Source organism: Apodemus sylvaticus, chromosome 6 (assembly GCF_947179515.1).
Source record: "Apodemus sylvaticus chromosome 6, mApoSyl1.1, whole genome shotgun sequence".
NCBI classification, from domain to species: Eukaryota; Metazoa; Chordata; class Mammalia; order Rodentia; family Muridae; genus Apodemus; species Apodemus sylvaticus.
The window spans coordinates 137,169,016-137,185,468 of record NC_067477.1 but is presented as its reverse complement, the minus strand read 5'-3'; the positions used below and the strand labels follow the sequence as shown (position 1 = coordinate 137,185,468).

Below are 16,453 nucleotides of genomic sequence, written 5' to 3'. Positions count from 1 at the left end.
TATTGAGCCTGGTTAATACTTGGATATTACAATGTCATGAACATCCCCACTATTACAGCTTATATTAATTTACCAAAAGCTGACACTATTCATTTTGATTTGAGTTACCACAGGTTTACAGAATAACAAAATCCCAGCCTGTGGCTTAGGGCTAAACTCCTCACTAATGCTGCAGCCATATGAATTGGAGGAAAGGAGATAATACGAAATTAAATGCTCAGTGCTATGGTTTTGTTATGGTTCAATTGTCTCAAGGTACATGTGCTGAAAATTCAGTTCCTGTGACTGAAGAGAGGCAGGGCTTATGATGCTCATGGTAAGAGATGATGTAACTGGAGAGAGGTGGAGCTTAGTAGGATGCGATTAAGCTTCCTTGGCTCCCAAAACTAACCTTCTGCAGAGCTATGCTTGTGGAAGTGACCAGTTGCCATGATCTAGAAAGGAATTAACAAACTATCTCACCTACCTCCTCATTTTAGAGTGGGGAATCCAAGGACCAGAGTGCTCCATGGCCTGAAGAGGCAGAAGAAAGTGGGCAAGACCTGTCAGTGGTCAGAGATGGCTCTGCATGCAGAACCAACATGACAAATTGGAAAGAGTGTCTGCATCTCTCAGAAACAGTAAAGACACAATAAATGACCACAGAAATGATTGGAGAAGGGGGGCTAAACTGGAAGGAGACCTAGGAATTTCTTAAACTCTCTACTACTGCACCCTGTCCTCTATGCCCAACCTCATCTGGCCAGAGACGTACTCACCAGTCCCATTACTCTCCAGTCTCTGAAGCTGACACTAAAACATCGGAATTACTTACTGAAAGAATTAAGTCAGGAGTGTTTCTTAGCCAGTTTATGCTAATAAATTCCAGGATATATTTTTTAAACAGCATTAAAACATCCATACATGAGTTTGGTTAAGTAGACAAGTTCTAAAATTAGGCAGAATATCAGCAAGAGCATGGTGCTCAGTTGGAAGCAGAGCCAGAAGTGTTGCCAGAGGACAGTGTGTCACAGATCCCACCACAGTGTCTCACAGATCCCACCACAGTGTCTCACAGATCCCACCACAGTGTCTCACAGATCCCACCACAGTTTCTCACAGATCCCACCACAGTGTCTCACAGATCCAACCACAGTGTCTCACAGATCCCACCAGTGACTGTCTCACAGATCCCACCCAGATTTAAGCTCTCCTCCTTATCTGCTCCTTCCCTTCCTCCAGCTCTTTCACTCAATAGGCATGTTTTCTGGCCTATTGTTAAGTAAGAGTTTTTCACTTACAAACTCTCATTCACCAGCTTGTGAAAATGACTGGCACCCCAGGTCTACTTGAACCTTAAGTCCCCATCCCTCTCTGAGTCAGCGGCTACACTACCCTCAGCCAACTGCTCCCATCACTACCCTACAGAAGTTCTTTGGAGCCATTTTAGAACTCTTACTCTCAGTCCCAGGCCAGGCCAGCAGACAGCATTTCTACCTCAGCCTGTTTGAATGCATGCTGTCTGCGAGGTTTCCTGAGGCAGCCACTGAAGCACTAAAACTGCACGAGTCTTCCCTGGTGGCCTCATCTGAGCCTACTTCATCTGGAGACACGTCATACATTAGCCCACCCTGTCTCCTCAGAGACTCTGGCTTTTTCTGGCAAACTATATTCTCCACAGCCTTCAGATCTCTCCAAAAGGAAGAAAAGCTAGGGTCTGAACCATAGAGTGTTTGATGCCAAGCCGTCATTAGTAGCAAAGGTAAGCTTTATCGCTATAGCATGGATGGGGGATAGATTTTAATACATGTTTATTTTTAAAATAATTGATTACAAAAAATAAAACCATATCCATGTCATCACATATAACAAGCAATTCAAAAACATCAGCGACTTGAATGGAAGACCAAAAAACCTAGGAACTGCTACAGTAAAACAGAGGCAAAACACATCGAGACGTAGGATACCAATAGCACAAGAAACCATCTCCAAAACTGGCCTCCCTGCAAGAACTGCCAGAAAATTAGTGAGTTTCTTCACAACAAAAGAAACAACAGCCAGAGTGAAGGGATACTGCAGGATGGGAGACAATCTTTGCTACCTGTCCATCGTATATGATTTTAATATGTAGAACCTAAGAAGAACTAAAAAGAAACAGCAGAAAGAAACCTCCAGGCAATGAACTAATCAACCAGATAGTTCTCAAAGAAAAAAGTTCAAATGATTAATATTTTAAGTATTCAAACAACCTAAACCATCATGGAAATTTAATATTCTATCTCATTCCAGTCAGACTCATTACTCTCAAAAAACAATTAACAAATTCTGAAAAGGATATGGAAGACACAGAAATCTTATACATCCTTAGGGATCATGTAAGCTTGTACCATTGCATGTAAATCGGCATTTAGGTTCCTCAAAAGAATTAAAAGTAGAACCGTTCTAAAAATAGAGGTACAGCATGATCCGATGATACCACTCACTCCTTGAGTATACCTTAGGATCCTAAGTCAGCACTCAGCAAAGATAGATATATGTCCACATTTATTGACGCAATATCACAGCAGTCAAGGTCAAGAACCAGCCAATAGTGCAACAGTAGTCAGACAGATAAAGAAAAAAATATATATATATATACATACACACATACATTTTCAATGGATTGTACTTGGTAATAACAAAAAGTGAAATTATAGAATTCACCAGAAAATGAATGGAACTGAAGTTCATTATGTTTAGTGAATTAAAGCAGACTCAGGAAAAAAAAGTATAATATACTCTGTCACGTGTAGTATGTAGAATAAATTTGTATGTGTACTTGCCTCTGTGTGTGTGTGTGTGTGTGTGTGTTTGCAGAACATGAAAGGATCAATGGAACCATGAGAGGAGAGAAGATGTCTACTACAGGGAACAGGAGGGTTGAGCCGGTGAGGTGGTGGGATGAATGTGCTGTGAAAACAGAGCACGGTCTGACTTGGCAGGGGAAGAAGACCTCTGAGAAAGGGGGTGGGTCAGTGAGGGGCAGTAGGACTTGGGAAAGAATGACACACACACACACACACATATATATGTATGTATGTATGTATGTATATATGTATGTATGTATGTATGTGTATGTACATATATCATATGGATCTAATGTTATAAATGCATCAAACTGACATTTTGAAAATGCCATTATTCTAACGAAAAACTTTAAAATAATTTTAAGGGACCAAGAATGACCAGGGCAGATCACTAGAGAGGGAAGAAGGAGCAAGAATGAACATTTATGCTCTTAAACATGACAGGGAGTTTAACAGAGAACCTGGTTCCAGAGTCAGGACAGGTTCAATGAACCACAGCCCATGGGCCAAATTCAGCCCTATTTTTTTTAATAAATAAATTTTTGTTGAAAAACAGTTCATTTCCTATGGTTTTACTGGAACTTCATTGTAGTAGTTTCAATGCAGATCAATAAATAATCCACAAGGACAATAAATAGGTAATGATTCATAAAGCCAATAATAGGTACTATCTGGAGCAGAAAAAGTTGTTTGACTACTGATCTAAGAAACTTAGTTTGATTTCATCCAGTTTATTACTCTAAATACCTTTAAATAATTCTCCCTCCAACTTTGGTTTCCATGGCTAAAGAATGTCTAATCTCTAAATGAACTGCTACCCCAGATTTATTATCTCACTGTTCTGTAAACATTAGCATCAAGTGTATTAGTTTAGACTTATTGCTACAGCTGACTTGAAATGAAAGCAGTTTTGTGTCTTATGAATCCTCCTAAGCACAAGACTCTAATTGAGTCCTTAGAAGGTTTATGGGGGAAAACTAAACTAACCTGAATTATCTTTCTTTTGCTGCAGAGAGATCTCTCAGAATGATGTCTTGGAGGTAATAGAGGCAGATGTGTTCTCCAACCTACCCAAGTTGCATGAAATGTAAGCAATATGCCTGTGTGTGTGTGTGTGTGTGTGTGAGAGAGAGAGAGAGAGAGAGAGAGAGAGAGAGACTGAGACAGACACAAACAGAGAGACAGAGAGACAGAGAGACAGAGTCAGAGAGAGACAGAGACAGAGAGACAGAGACAAACAGAGATTAAGGAGTTATTTAGAAATGATACCCTGTTGATTTCTGCCTACTCATTCTGCAGCCTACCTCATGCTTCCTTGTTTTCACTAATGTCTCGTTCCTGTATTCTCTCTCCACCTGCCTTCATCTTGTCCTACTTATGAAAAGAGACCTGATGGGGCTTCAAAGTCCACAAAGCATATCAGAGTAATAAACCAAAGGCACAGTGTACTGCACCCCTTGATCTCATCCAGTGGTAAGGAGGGCTCATGGGACAGTTCTTGCATCTCCTCCTTGCATGGGGTGGTATTCATTCCCATGCAAGACTGGCTGTGTTCAAATGATTAATTGCCTGGTACTTGGCTCTCTCGTTAGCTACAGGTTACTGCAACATAAAAGCTAATGAAACAGGAAGGAAGTAATTAACAAGAGTATCTCTGCAAATATGCATTGATCCAGCAAGATGAGAAAGAGATAGGTTCTCTGCAGGAATCCAGTGTGAGCAGGCTCACTTCCACACTATTGATCAGGACATAAGATGGGTCAAAACCACTGGGCAGAAGTCCCTATTCCCCATCTGCTAGGAGAAACCACCTTGCTCTACAAAATGCGGGTAAAGGGCCTCCTACCAGATGCTCTCCCCATGAATTTGGTGCTTTAAGTCAGAGACAGAAGTCAGTTGCTTTTCTCCCAGACGAGCAGATTTTATTTCTTTGCTAATTCATTTCTGTTTCTCTAGGCTTTTCTGCAGCATCACCTATATCCCTTCCCTCCCCTCTCATCTTCTTTTCACCCTTCCTTGCTGGCCATAATGTTCTTTTTTTGTCTGCATACCATTCCCTAGTTCAGTTTTCCAGGTTAGTGTCACTTCCCAATTCTTAGTTCACCCTGTTGCTGGGACATTGTTACTAGTAAAATCCTCAGTTCTCCCATGCTTAATTAAAAATGGACTAGAGGACAGTGACCAAGTGCTAAGTGTTAAATCAACATGGTTGACACTCAGTTTGCACAGATTTCTATAATAAATGTTACTGCATTTGCTGAAATGATGCATGTATAGACAGATTTATGGATGGATGGATGGATGAATGATGGATAGATGGATGGAGGGAGGGATGAACTTGATTATTTGCTGATGTACTCTGTATAATGGAAAATAAATGGCACTCCTTGCCATTCAAGTCACTTACACACACCTTCTTCTTTTACAGTAGGATTGAAAAGGCCAACAATCTTCTGTACATCAACCCTGAGGCCTTCCAGCATCTTCCCAGTCTCCGATATCTGTAAGCACTCATACATCACCACACTGCTTCTGTTACTAAATTGTGCATTCTTATTTTAGTAAAACCTCCCATTGCTATTAGAAGGACTAATTGCTTTTTTCTTTTTTTTCTTTTTTTAAAAATTTTTATTTTCTATATTCTTTGTTTACATTCCAAATGATTTCCCCTTTCCCAGATCCCCCCTCCCCATATGTCCTATAAACCTTCTTCTCTCCATCCATTCTCCAAACACCTCCCTCCCTTTTCTCTGTCCTTATATTCCCCTCCAATGCTAGATCAATCCTTTCCAGGATCAGGACCCTCTCCATACTTCTGCAGGGGAGTCATTTGTTATGTGATTTGTGCCTTGGGTATTCAGAGTTTCTGGGCTAATTAATATCCTCTTATCAGAGATTGCATTCCATGTGTATTCTTTTGTGATTGGGTTACCTCACTATGGGCAGGAGTGACCAAAGCAAAGGTGGGAAGACTGTTGGAAGTGAGTTTAGTTTTGTTTAATAGGCAATGTCCACTAATGTAACAGCATTTTGTTTTCATTTTCAAACGAAGGATGTCTTTCACATTTACAGAATTGTCATGCAGAACATTTACAGATCTCAGCCAAAATAAAGGGTTAATGAGATGCAATCAAACTTTCAGCTATCTTTCATCTTGCAACCTTGACTTCAAAGATACTGTTTGTCTCACTTGTTTTACATATAAGTGGTTTTCTCAGATAGATTGCAGTGCTTTGTTTTGTACATTTTGGCCAATAACTGTCATGGCATTTTATCAGCAGAGAGATTTCTGATATGGAACTCCATTCTATGGCCTGTCCCCATGGTTTCCTACACTCAAATGACTTACTTTAGCTGAGGGCTTGACAGATACTTGAACATTATGATGAGATCTTACAAAGTAGCAGAAAAGAATCTAGACTCTGTAGTTGAACTTTCTGAGTCTATTCACTAGCTGTTTGTTAGAGGCAAGGATCACATAGCTTGTTTCTTTGTTAAAAAAATGGAAATAATAATGCATATAGGTTGTTAACAATGCTGCCTAGAGACTTAAAGCAATAACCATCTATCACTTTTTACCTGTCTCAGTTGTTCAGCCAAATAGATCTGTTGGCCAGGACTTGGTTTCTCTGACATCAGTTCAACATACTCATGCATCTATAGCAAGTCAGCAAGTCATCTGGGGCAGGGCATGGTCAATGGCCCCAGCTGGAATGACTCAGCTCTCCTCCCAGTAATGATCATCTCCACCATGCTAGGGTAGGCTTATGTGCACTGAGATCCCAGAGTTCCAAGAGATACCTTTGAAGTACAAGCTTTTCAGCATATACCCTGAATAATACACCATCTCTTCTGGTGCATTTTATTAGATACAGAAATTCACAGACCCAGTCTGAATTCAAGAGGTAAGAGAAATAGGGGTCAGTTCTTGACATTAGAAGCTGTAGTCATGATATAGAGCTGTGACAAAGGAAAGAAAAATAGGCCTGAGGAAGGACACCTCTACATTCAATCCAAGTATATAAAAAGTTTTCACTGTGCCTTTGTCATGGGGCAAGGACCCCAATAACAAAATCAGAGTCTAAATATGAGAGTCTTTATAAGGCAATCTCGTGACTGGCTGAAGAGAAACAGTTCTCACAGAGTAGCCCTGAATGATTTCTGCTGGGAGCTTTAAAAGGCAAAAACCATATCCTTGTTGCCAGTTCCAGAGAAAAGGAAAGGAAACAAACAGTTTAGCAGAATCATAAAGCAGCAGTTAGCTGGGTCAACTTGACCTCAAGTCCTCAGGACAGAGCTGGTCAATTTTCTAACTTTCCCATAGAAAGGAGCATAAGGGACTTGGGGATCAGCTCTGGCAGATCTTGAATGGCTGCCACAGGGACAAGGTGAAAGAACCTTGACCCTATCACACCCATCACTATAGATATTCAGGAAATATTAGCTTCTAATCACATCATTCTGTGGCCCTAAATTTTGGTTCACACTAAGTAGAGTTAGTAAGTGTGATAAAAGGCTACTGAGCCACTGTGGACCTCAGCCATCTGAGTGGGAACTAAGGAATAAGATTCATCAAATGAGAATCCATTCAACCTATTATGCGTTGTCCATGACAGGAATCCCAGGAAGGGTATAGAGAAGGCAGAAGGTTGTTTTTTTCTGAAGCCATGTTATAGGCAAGTCAGCTGCATGGACACACACCATATGCAGTTACATAGTTGGCCGCTTTTGTTCTTCCTTCTTTCTTCCTGCCTCATACCTTTTAGAAGATATCTGAGCAGAACATGGGGCCATAGAACCTTCTGTACCAGAACAAAAGAATTCTGGGAGGGCAAAAGGAGTTCCTGGTGATCCAGTGGCAAACTATCCCTAAACCATACTCTAATGGAAAGGACAAACTCATGAGGAAAACTTTATGCACACATTTCCTAGCCTGTCCAAAAAGAGAACAGCACAACAGATAAATGAGAACTGAGAGGAAGCGTTCCAAACTGTGAAACTAAGCATCCGAATTTGACTCTGGGGCTGGGGATATAGCTCAGCTGTAGAGTGCTTGCCTGTCATGTGTAAGGTATTAAATCAGACCTAAGAACCACAAAAAATAAAACTAGAATTGGACTGGTATTGGCCCATACATCATGGCTATCACCATTCATTCTTCATTCTGGGGACCCTCAACAAATGAAGAACTTGTAGGATGCAGATATGGAATTCACTGTACAACAAGAGAAGGGTGTAGGGAACCATCAGTAGAATAGGGGGAAAAAAGCTCAAACTTTGACCTCAGAGGAGATAACACCTGTGTCATTTGTCATCAAGCCCAGACTATTCTTCATGACCTTTGTTCCTCTGATGTCATCTGTCCTCTTGAGTCATCATTAGGGGAAGACTGGCTTCAAGGACACAGTCCTGGGAATTTGCTCAAATCCCTATGTTCAAATAGATTGTATATTGATCCTATCTGTATCCTGTGGCAGTTGACAGACAGATAACAGAAGCTGGCTCCACCCACGTTATGGTCAGGGAGATTATTCATCATCATATTTTAAACCTGTTTTCTTGGAAATTTGGAGTTATTGCATCATTGTCAAAAGATTTCCCCCCAACACACACAAAAAAAATCCACATCAAAATATTATTGTATTGATCAGTTTATACTGCTACAACAGAATACTATAATCTGTAGTTTAAATCTTAAGTCAATATTTCTCAATTGTCTAGAGATTAAAAATCTAACATTAGGAGCTCAGTGGTCCTGATGAGAGGTTCCTATTCTTGGTATGTTCTTTCTAATGAATCTTCACATGTCCTTTTACAAGTATTATATGTAAAGGAAGAAGAGAAAATATTCTATTTCTACACATGATTTTATGATATCACACTGTGCTGTAGGGTTTCTACATAAATTTGGGGGAAACATCCATTGAATAGTAATGACATAATTCTATACCATATAGAATCTTCTTACATATGGAGTCCTGTGGCTCTTCCCATAAGGAATTTGAAATAGAAATTGTATATCTTAAGCCTTTCTCAGTTCCTAGCAAAACTAAACCTTCCCCAGAAATGCCACCTCAGCATGTCGATTGCACATGATATCCCCTGGAGGTTTAAACAACTCTGCCCTCCAACAGCACTTCAACCAGCAATACACCTGACTGTGGCTCAGACTGTGCTCTTTACATTTAAATTACATTCATATTTACATTTCAAATGTTATCCTCTTTTCTCTTTCCCCTCCAACTCCCCCATACAATCCCCCTACCCCTGCTCAAAACCCCACCCATTCCTACCTCCCTGCCCAGGATTCCCCCACACTAGGGCATCAAGCCGTCACAAGACGAAGGGCCTCATCTCTCATTGGTGTCCAATAAGGCCATCCTCTGCTACATATGTAGTTAAAGTCATGGGTCCCTCCATGTGTACACTTTGACTGGTAGTTTAGTCCGTGGAAGCTCTGGGGGTACTGGCTGGTTCATATTGCTGTCCCTCCTATGGGGCTGCAAACCTCTTCAGCTCCTTGGGTCCTTTCTATAGCTCCTCCATTGGAGACCCTGTGCTCAGTCCAATGGTTGCCTGAGAGCATCCACCTCTGTATTTGTCAGGAACTGGCAGAGCCTCTCAGGAGACAGCTATATCAAGGCCCTGTCAGCAAGCACTTCTTGAAATCCACAATCGTTTCTGGGTTTCGGAACTGTATATGGGATGGAACCCCAGATGGGGCAGTCTCTGGGTGGTCTTTTCTTCAGTCTCTGCTCCACACTTTGTTCCTGTATCTCCTTCCATGGGTATTTTGTTCCCGCTTCTAAGAAGGACCGAAGTATTCACACTTTAGAGTTCCTTCTTTTAGCACTTCATGTGGTCATTGAATTGTATCTTGGGTATTCCAAGCTTCTGGGCTAATATCCACTTATCAGTGAGTGCATATCATGTGTGTTCTTTTGTGATTGGGTTACCTTACTCAGGGTGATATTTTATAGTTCCATTCATTTGCCTAATGAATTCATTGTCTTTAAAACCTAATTAGTACTCCATTGTGTAAATGTACCACATTTTCTGTGTCCATTCCTCTGTTGAAGGACATCTGGGTTCTTTCCAACTTCAGGCTATTATAAATAAGGCTACTATGAACACAGTAGAGCATGTGTCCTTATTACATGTCAGAGCACCTTCTGTCTGGGTATATGCTCAAGAGTGGTATAGCTGCGTCCTCAGGGAGTAATTTGTACAATTTTCTGAGGAACCGCCAAACCAATTTCCAGAGTGGTTGTAGCAGCTTCAAATCCCACCAGCAACGGAGGAGTGTTCCTCTTTCTCTACATCCTCACCAGCATCTGCTGCCACCTCAGTTTTTTATCTTGGCCATTCTGACTGGTGTGAGGTAGAATCTCAGGGTTATTTTGATTTGCATTTCCCAATTGATAACTAGGGATGTTAAACATTTCTTTAGGTGCTTCTCAGCCATTCCATATTCATCAGTTGAGAATCCTTTGTTTAGCCCTGTACCCCATTTTTAATAGGGTTTTTGGCTCTCTAAAGTCTAACTTCATGAGTTCTTTGTATATATTGGCTATTAGCCCTCTATTGGATATAGAGGTAAAGATCTTTTCACAATCTGTTGATTGCCTTTTGTCTTATTGACAGTGTCTTTTGCCTTACAGAAGATTTGAAACTTTATTAGGCCTTAGTCCATGGTCATCTGATAGGATGCATGGGATTGTTTCAATCTTCGTGTATCTGTTGAGGCCTGTGTTGTAACCAATTATATGGTCAGTTTTGGAGAAGGTACCATGAGGTGCGGAGAAATTATATTCTTTTGTTTTAGGATAAAATGTTCTATAGATATCTGTTCAATCCATTTGTTTCATAACTTCTGTTAGTTTCACTGTGTCTCTGTTTAGCTTGTGTTTCCCTGATCAGTCCATTGATGAGAGTGGGGTATTGAAGACTCCCACTATTATCGTGTGAGGTGCAATGTGTGCTTTGACCTTTAGTAAAGTTTCTTTAATGAATGTGGGTGCCCTTGAATTTGGAGCATAGATGTTCAGAATTTAGAGTTTTTCTTTGTAGTTTTCCTTTGATGAGTATGAAGTGAGTGTCTTATCTTCTTTGATAACTTTAGGTGGAAAAATTGATTTTAATCGATATTAGAATGGCTATTCCAGCTTGTTTTGGGGGACCATTTGTTTGGAAAATTGTTTTCCAGCCTTTTACTCTGAGGTAGTGTCTGTCTTTGTCACTGTGGTGGGTTTCCTGTATGCAGCAAAATGGTGGGTCCTATTTACACATCCAGTGTCTTAGTCTATGTCTTTTTATTGGAGAATTGAGTCTGATGATATTAAGAGATATTAAGGAAGAGTGATTGTTGCTTCCTGTTAACTTTTGTTGTTAGAGGTCAAATTATGTTTATGTGGCTATCTTCTTTTTGGTTTGGTAAAAGACTATTTTCTTGTTTTTTCTAGAGTGTAGTTTCCCTCCTTGTGTTGGAGTTTTCCATTTATTATCCTTTAAAGGGATGGATTTGTGGAAAGATATTGTATAAATTTAGTTTTGTCATGGAATTTCTTGGTTTCTCCATCTTTGATAACCGAGAGTTTTGCTTGGTATAGTAGCCTTGGCTGGCATTTGTGTTCTCTTACGGTCCATATGACATCTACCCAGGATCTTCTGGCTTTTATCGTCTCTGGTGAAAAGTTTGGAATAATTCTGATAGGTCTTCCTTTATATATTACATGACCATTTTCCCGTACTGCTTTTAATAATCTTTCTTTGTTTTGCGCATTTGGTGTTTTGATTATTATGTGATGGGATGAATTTCTTTTCTGGTCCAATCTATTTGGAGGTCTCTAGGCTTCTTGTATATCTTTTTTTAAGGTTAGGGAAGTTTTCTTCTATTATTTTGTTGAATATATTTACTGGCCCTTTAAGTTGGTAATCTTTACTCTCTTCTATACCTCATATTCTTAAGTTTGGTCTTCTCATTGTGTCCGGAATTTCCTGGATGTTTTGGGGTAGGAGCTTTTTGCATTTTGCATTTTCTTTGACTGTTGTGTCAATGTTTTCTATGTTATCTTCTGTGTCTGAGATTCTCTCTTCTATCTCTTGTATTCTGTTTCTGATGCTTGCAGAGAGAGAGAGAGAGAGAGAGAGAGAGAGAGAGAGAGAGAGAGAGAGAGAGACTCCTGATCTCTTTCTTAGGTTTTATATCCCTTAGGTTTTATATGTGATTTCTTTATTGTTTCTACTTCTGTTTTTAGATCTTAGATAGTTTTGTTCAATTCCTTCATCTGTTTGGTTGTGCTTTCCTGTAATTCTTTAAGGAATTTTTGTGTTTCCTTTCTAAGGGCTTCTTTCTCTTTACCTGTGCTCTCCTGTATTTCTTTGAGGGAGTTATTTATGTTCTTCTTAAAGTCCTCTATCAGCATCATGAGATGTGATTTTAAATCTAAATTGTGCTTTTCTGGTGTGTTGAGGTATCCAGGACTTTCTGTGGTGGGAGATCTGGGTTCTGATGATGCCAAGTAGCCTTGTTTCCTATTGGTAAGGTTTTTGTGCTTGCCTTTTGCCATCTGGTTATCCCTGGTGTTAGTTGGTCTTCCTGTCTCTGGCTGGAGCTTGTCCCTCCCTATGGGCCTGTAAATCTGTGTTAGCACTACTTGGAGACCAGCTCTCTTCTGGTGGGACCTGTGTACAGAGGGCTGTGGAATAACTCCAGCTCCAGGGTATAGAAGGAGACTAAAACTATCCTGAGCTAACTGCTCCACTGTTCCTCTGTGCATTTCTCACCGGTCTCACTTTGGGCAGATATTGGAGAGAAAATGTTTATTTCACCTCTCTGATGTTGTTTGTTAAAGAGACTAACCCAATAGGGTAAGGCCCCCATTCTTATCACCTAACTAAATCTGAATTGTCTCCTAAATATGTTCTCTCCACATATAGTCACAGGAGGATTAGAACTTAAAGTGATGAGCAGGGGAGGGACCAAGGTTGGTCCCTAGTACACCTCCTTCCATGCTTATTCCTGTCATAGCATCAGCTATCAATCTGCTTTCCGATCCAGCAGCCACCTTGTGACAGAGACAATTTCACACATTCTTTGGGATTATGGAAACTTGTTTCAAGACAAAGGAAAAGCACAGAATGGATGAGAACTCAGTAGTGATTCATAGGGTTGAGCTACTGTTTGTTTGTTTTTAATGTTGTCATTTTGGTTTTTGCTTTCCTAAGTCAGGATAAATATTTAGCATCCAATCAGGCAAAAGCAGGAAATTATCAGGGGGGCGGGGATGTGACGCCATTTGACTTTAGTATCCTAATTGCTGCACACACACACTTAGACATGTTGTTCTGAAGCTCTCCGTACTGATTCCATTTCATGCTGTTTATTTGATAGCACAGAATTCAGGACAACTAGAAATCAGCTCTCTTCATCAGCACCTTCATGCTTCACAGAGGAACCTGAAGTAGTTTTTAAAAAGCTTATAAATAAAGAAAAGCTCTTTAACCAGAAGAATATGCATAAAAGAATTCATTTGAATGGATTTTTAAGTCAATATTTTATTTGCAGGCAGTATTTTTTTAAATGCTTTGCCTTCATGGAGCTGACCTTTTATGTGTGAAAGATTATCTATTGATCTGTAAATAAGGTTTCTACAATATTCTCTTCCATTTGCATCTTGTCAATGTAATTCCAAGGCAGCTGGGTGGTGGTCTTTGCTACTCAATAAACTAAAATTCCTTTAGTAAGCATGTCACACTGCTGTGTCCCCTGTCCCAAAGCCACCACTAACAAGCATCTTTCACTCAGATGTAAGGCATTCGACTTCTTTGAAAGTACCTGATGGTGGTTGTCAGGCTATTGGCTTTCTACAGCTGAAAACCCTTCCAGGCGTTTTCTTACAGACACTCCCCTCATCACTTGAGGCCATTTTATCTCCTATCCTGGTTACAGGGCTTTTATTACAGGAATATACACTGTTCCTATAAAATGGAGCACTCTGGTACTTTTGGTCATCAGATGTGCAATCTTGTCTTTGGTGGCTGAGGAAAAAAAAACACAAAGTTTAAGTTTTAGAAACTATGGCTACTATATTTATGGTTCACTCATCATTTGGATTATGCCAGTCAGTAGGAATTCATTCAATAGTTCATTAAAAAATAAACAAGTACATATATATACAAGGCTTTGTTATGCATACTAAATATGGCAAGGCAAATTAAGCCCCTGCCATATGTATGTATGTCAAATACATATTTCAGAGAATATATATGATGTCTTTAGATACATACATGCATACATAAATACACACACATATATATACATACATACACACACACACACACACACACACACATATATATATATATATATATATATATATATATATATATATATATATATATATATATACAGTTCTATGTAGGATCTAGGAGATATCTGTAAGTCACTCTTTCTTCAATGAAAAAACTATAGTCCTGAACATGATATGTGCAGAGCTTATCTTACTGATCATGTACGAGAGGACTGAGCCAGTGCCTAAGCCATAAATATCATGGAATAACACACTGGATGGAAGGGTAATCACATGATGTAGAAAGACAGAAAAGGAAGGAGTAGAAGAAATGCCCTGTGTGAAAAAAGTAGCAAGGAAATATGTGCAATATGCAAGGCCCACAAATCAGGAGAAACTGAGCCCCAGGGAAAAGGAGGCCATACACAGTCAAGCAATGTGACTAAGTTTTGGTACATGTGGCTAAGCAAAACTGGGGGAGAACCTGAGGCAGGAAAGTTTAGCACAATAGAGCAGGAAACAATAAGTTCTTCAACACTAGTGAGCAGTAGATTGGTGTGATGGTGGTGATTGGACTGTAGAATACCCTATAGCAAGCTATTCTCAAAGGCGACCTGCTAATAACCAGATGCTTTAAGCCAGAGGTAGAGTGATAGTGACAACAGTTGAAAGCCAATGAAAATCACAAGCCATGCGGGTCCATGCAATTGAAATTATTTTTGTCCACACCATTACCCTGACTCATTCCCCATGTACCTCACACACAACCATGGTACAGAAGACAGTCATCAAAAATCTAGTCATCTTACATGGAATGATGATTATTAAGATGAAATTATTAGCTGTCTTCTGGGCTATCAGCATTGCATCTCAGGATGTTGCCGTAACAACTAAGATGCTTGTACACAATGAAGACTGCAGAATTGCTTATTTTATCAGTAACCAGTCTTCCAAATCCGACTTTGCTTAACATTGTCAACTCCAAGATAACATGGCTATTCAAGGTGAGATTTCCATCTGATCATGACTGCTCCCAAAGGCAAGAACCTCTCGTACTTGTAATTTGGCAATATTTTTATACTGTTAACCTTCCTCCCCATGCAGAAAACTTTCTTCTGCAAGAACTCAAGTCTTTTCCATCAGAGGAAAAAATTAGCTGACCTAATGATTCCTAGCAATACACTCAGGTTTTATATTCTTCTTTCCAGAGTAATTAGCATTTTCTTATGCTTGTTTCTATTTAATATATGTGTCTAGTGTACATGTGTGAGTGTAAACATGTATGTGCACATGTGTACATGTCTGAATGCACATGTGGAAACTTGAGGTCAATATCTAGTTCCTTCCTTGATGTTCTCCAATTTTTTTCAAGGCAGAGTCTCTTAATCCAGAGCACAACAATTGAACAATTGGCTAGACTGGCCAGTGATCTGTGAGCTTCAACTATTTGTCTACATACACACACACACACACACACACACAGAGAGAGAGAGAGAGAGAGAGAGAGACGTGTGCACATAAACACACGTTTGGGCAGACCTGCAGATTCAGATTCTCGGTAATATAATTTGCTCAGGATAGTTCTTTTAAGTAAGGTGTGTCCCTCTCTCATTAATTTTGAAGTAAGATTGGCCTCCATTTCCTCACTAAAAGTCAGATATGAGAATAGTCCACAAAAGGATGCAGGGGAGTGGAGCTTAGCTCAGTTTCTTTCTCATTCATAGTACCATCTTCCCCCACCCCTCCCCCAAACAGTGATGTATTGACCCTTCCATGTTCCTCCATCTGAAAAACAAAATTAGCAAATGTACTTCAGAGAGATTGCCAGGGGAAAAATTACCTCTAACACCTCTAAGATCTCTTTCAGCCATCAACTACTTGATTGCTTACCTGTAAACTTCACATATATGAGGTTCTCAATGTTACTCTTGTCCTGAATGCAGAAGAGCAAGGTGTGCCTGTGAGATAAGGACAAATCTGTCTGTGGTACATGATAGATCCTTGCATTTCCATGGACATATCTAAAACTCCCTTTCCCTGGGCTTTAGCTGCTATAGTCTTGGAAGTGCACTAAGAAACTCTAGCCAGCTAAAGCTCAGCTCCTGTGCTAACATACAACCATGGGATGCAGTCCTGCTATTGTGGACCCCTGCAAATAAGCAAAACCACCTCATCTAAGCCTGAGAGGCACTGGCTATGGGGACAGGTTTACAGAGTCAGACAGCATCCAGCAGCCATTGGAGGGGGCCTGATATATCCCATCTCAGGCTTAACTACACCAAGAACAGCTTTGGACAGTAGAATATGGAAGGGCAATGCGAAAGCCCACAGTGCAGG

General features: G+C 40.1%; 1 protein-coding gene across 2 annotated transcripts in view; it reads left to right on the top strand.

The window, feature by feature from the left end:
• Fshr (follicle stimulating hormone receptor) overlaps window positions 1–16,453 on the top strand; it is a 200,379-nt gene that overhangs the window by 133,906 nt on the left and 50,020 nt on the right. For both annotated transcript variants that reach the window (XM_052184814.1, XM_052184813.1), the window contains exons 3-4: window positions 3,838–3,912; window positions 5,254–5,328. In XM_052184814.1, coding sequence (XP_052040774.1) covers window positions 3,838–3,912; window positions 5,254–5,328 — 150 coding nt within the window. The remainder of the gene's footprint in view (window positions 1–3,837; window positions 3,913–5,253; window positions 5,329–16,453) is intronic.